Source organism: Ylistrum balloti, unplaced genomic scaffold, assembly GCF_031769215.1.
Source record: "Ylistrum balloti isolate Yb309-2 unplaced genomic scaffold, AGI_CSIRO_Ybal_v1 Utg370280, whole genome shotgun sequence".
NCBI classification, from domain to species: Eukaryota; Metazoa; Mollusca; class Bivalvia; order Pectinida; family Pectinidae; genus Ylistrum; species Ylistrum balloti.
Window position 1 is genome coordinate 972,594 of NW_026782215.1, and position 2,546 is coordinate 975,139.

A 2,546-nucleotide genomic window follows, 5' to 3' on the forward strand; every position below is an offset into this window, starting at 1 on the left:
TAATACACTCAATTACAAATTCTAATCTCTCGCTATTACTTGTACTTAAATAACTATGGATGACATCCGTGTTGATTCGGTAACCGACCGGAGTCTTCACGTGTCCATGTCACTAATGTTAATTCATTTCTAAATCGCCGTTCGCGAAATCATGTATTCGCGAATATGTCTGAAGAGGTAAGTTCACGATATAAAGTATTCGCTGAATCTAAGTGATTTGCAGTATATCTGTTTTATCTGAAAAGCGACATGAGGACGAGCAACTGTCATTAAATCATTGCTTTGGGTTTATGAATAACTGTTTAAGATTGATTGAATGTCTCATTGCACTAAAGCATAGCATTGAATTGTTTTGATTATTAAAAAACTATATATGTCTTATTAACAGCATCCCTGTTGTGCTAGACTGTCTAAGTTAACCCTATCATCAAGTCCAGTTCTGTGGGTAACCGGAGATAGGATGCCCAGCAAGAATATTGTGACGTCACGATACAACAGGATATGTAGTAATTTTAGTTTCATTATTACATTCGAAGTCTAGTACAGTTGTTATGGGCGATAACGGACAAATATGTTAGTCGAACCTCGTTATCTCGCTTACAGAACAACGAATGTCATTTGCTTCAGATATTGTGTCTAGAACTAAATGGGGAGCACGAGACCCTAAAGAGACCGAAACAATGCAGACTCCGGTGAAGATAGTCTTCATCCATCACACAGCTGGTAAACCTTGTACAACACCGGAGGAAGACATTAAAACCGTGAAAGGGATACAGAATTTTCACATGGACGAACGAAGTACAACTTCTTTAATGTGTTCACCATGCCAGTGGAGAGAATATTTAAAATATATTGATATCCTGGTGTAAAAGTCACACATTAGTATCTTGTGTCCGATGTGAAGAAAATAAATGTATTCGTTGTCATTATTGATAAACTGTGTAGTAGATCACTGCCGTAAAGAATAATTAAACTAACCAGTAAATACTTCCGGATATTGGTAGTCACAAAAAGATATCGCCATTTTAAGGACAAAATTAGATTTGGATTGAATATATTTATCAGATTAAATTTTTCCGGGTTATTTTGTTAAATGCACTCACATACACGGACATATTGATTTTATTATAATGATAGTGACAGATTGTATTGGACCTAAAACTTGCGTGTTTTGATCTTATCAAAGAAACGATTGCTCTTGATTTTTCTTTGCTCAAACTAAATTCTTCCTTATAATTGTAAGATCCAAATTAATGAATACTCGTATTCGATGTTTTGTTAAATGTCTAAAATGAATCCACCATTTGGCTGATATACCTAACCATTGTATTTAACGGGTTGAATAATTATGAGGTTACTTCCGACCGAAATTGTCATTATATAAGTATCCAGTGATTATTTGGCTAAATGAACAACGGAAATTCATTCTAAATAACATTAAACTATTAAGTCTACTTTGAACCTTTCTTCGTGAAATTTTTATTAACCTTCTATGTATAGGCAAGGGTTTTGATCTATTCTATCTTCTTTTCCAACAGAATGGGCTGATATAGGATACAACTTCCTGGTAAATAACTCTGGTCAGGTGTTTGAGGCAAGAGGCTGGGACCGAGTCGGTGCTCATACGAAAGGCTGGAACGCCGCTTCAGTTGCATTCTCTGTAATTGGAAACTTCAATGAGTCTAACCCGGACCAAAGGGCTATCAAGGCAGTGTTAGGTATGATTCAGCTGGGCGTAGACAAAGGCAAAATTTCGAATGACTATAAATTGTATGGACACCGGGATGTTGGCGCGACAGACTGTCCCGGAAAAAACCTTTATGAAATTATCAAAAAATGGAAACATTATTCTGAGGAGAAACCAACCAAATGAACATTCAACAAGAACTTGTTTCCTTGACATTTCCTTAGGAAATATATTGCCATGACTTGTAATAATTGCAATTTGCCTTTAGTGTTTTACTCGGTATCAGTTGGAAACAACCCTTTATTTTTGTGTCTACTTAAACATTCCAAGTTTTGTATTTTTTTCAATTTTAATGCATTTTTTTAAATTGAAATTTCGAAAACCAAGCCAATGCAATGTATGTTTTCGTACTTCATATTGTGTTAAATAAAATGTTACTTCTTTATAACTTTTTGCCGGCTTTATTATGTTGTGTCTTAGTTGAATTAATTGAATCCACCGTTTTTCATCAACAACTTATGAACAGTAGCATTCCCTGAATCTGTGTCAATGACGAAATAAAGAAAATGTTACATACACTTAAATTATGGAGCTGACAATCATCTTATCAATATCTGCTAAGTTTTATATAACTGAAGAGATACATTTTGACAAATTACAAAGTCTGAATGTTGTGGGCAAAATCAACAGAGGAAGCTATTTCTATGCACCATTTTCAATTCCTGACGTAATGTCATTTGTCAATCACTATGATATCACGGCCGATTTCTGACTAACGCGGCAAATGAAAAACACTAGTGACATGCGAAAAAATATTACATAGTTGAGAATTAAATGGATAAGAAGCTAGCTATGGGAT

General features: G+C 34.8%; 1 protein-coding gene across 1 annotated transcript; it reads left to right on the forward strand.

The window, feature by feature from the left end:
• Positions 1–611: 611 nt before the first annotated feature.
• LOC132552824 (peptidoglycan-recognition protein SC2-like) lies at positions 612–2,008 on the forward strand. Its single transcript, XM_060217016.1, has 2 exons — positions 612–798; positions 1,539–2,008. Exons 1-2 carry the CDS (start codon positions 612–614, stop codon positions 1,871–1,873), a joined length of 522 nt encoding a protein of 173 aa, XP_060072999.1. The 3' UTR covers positions 1,874–2,008.
• The last annotated feature ends 538 nt before the right edge of the window (positions 2,009–2,546 follow it).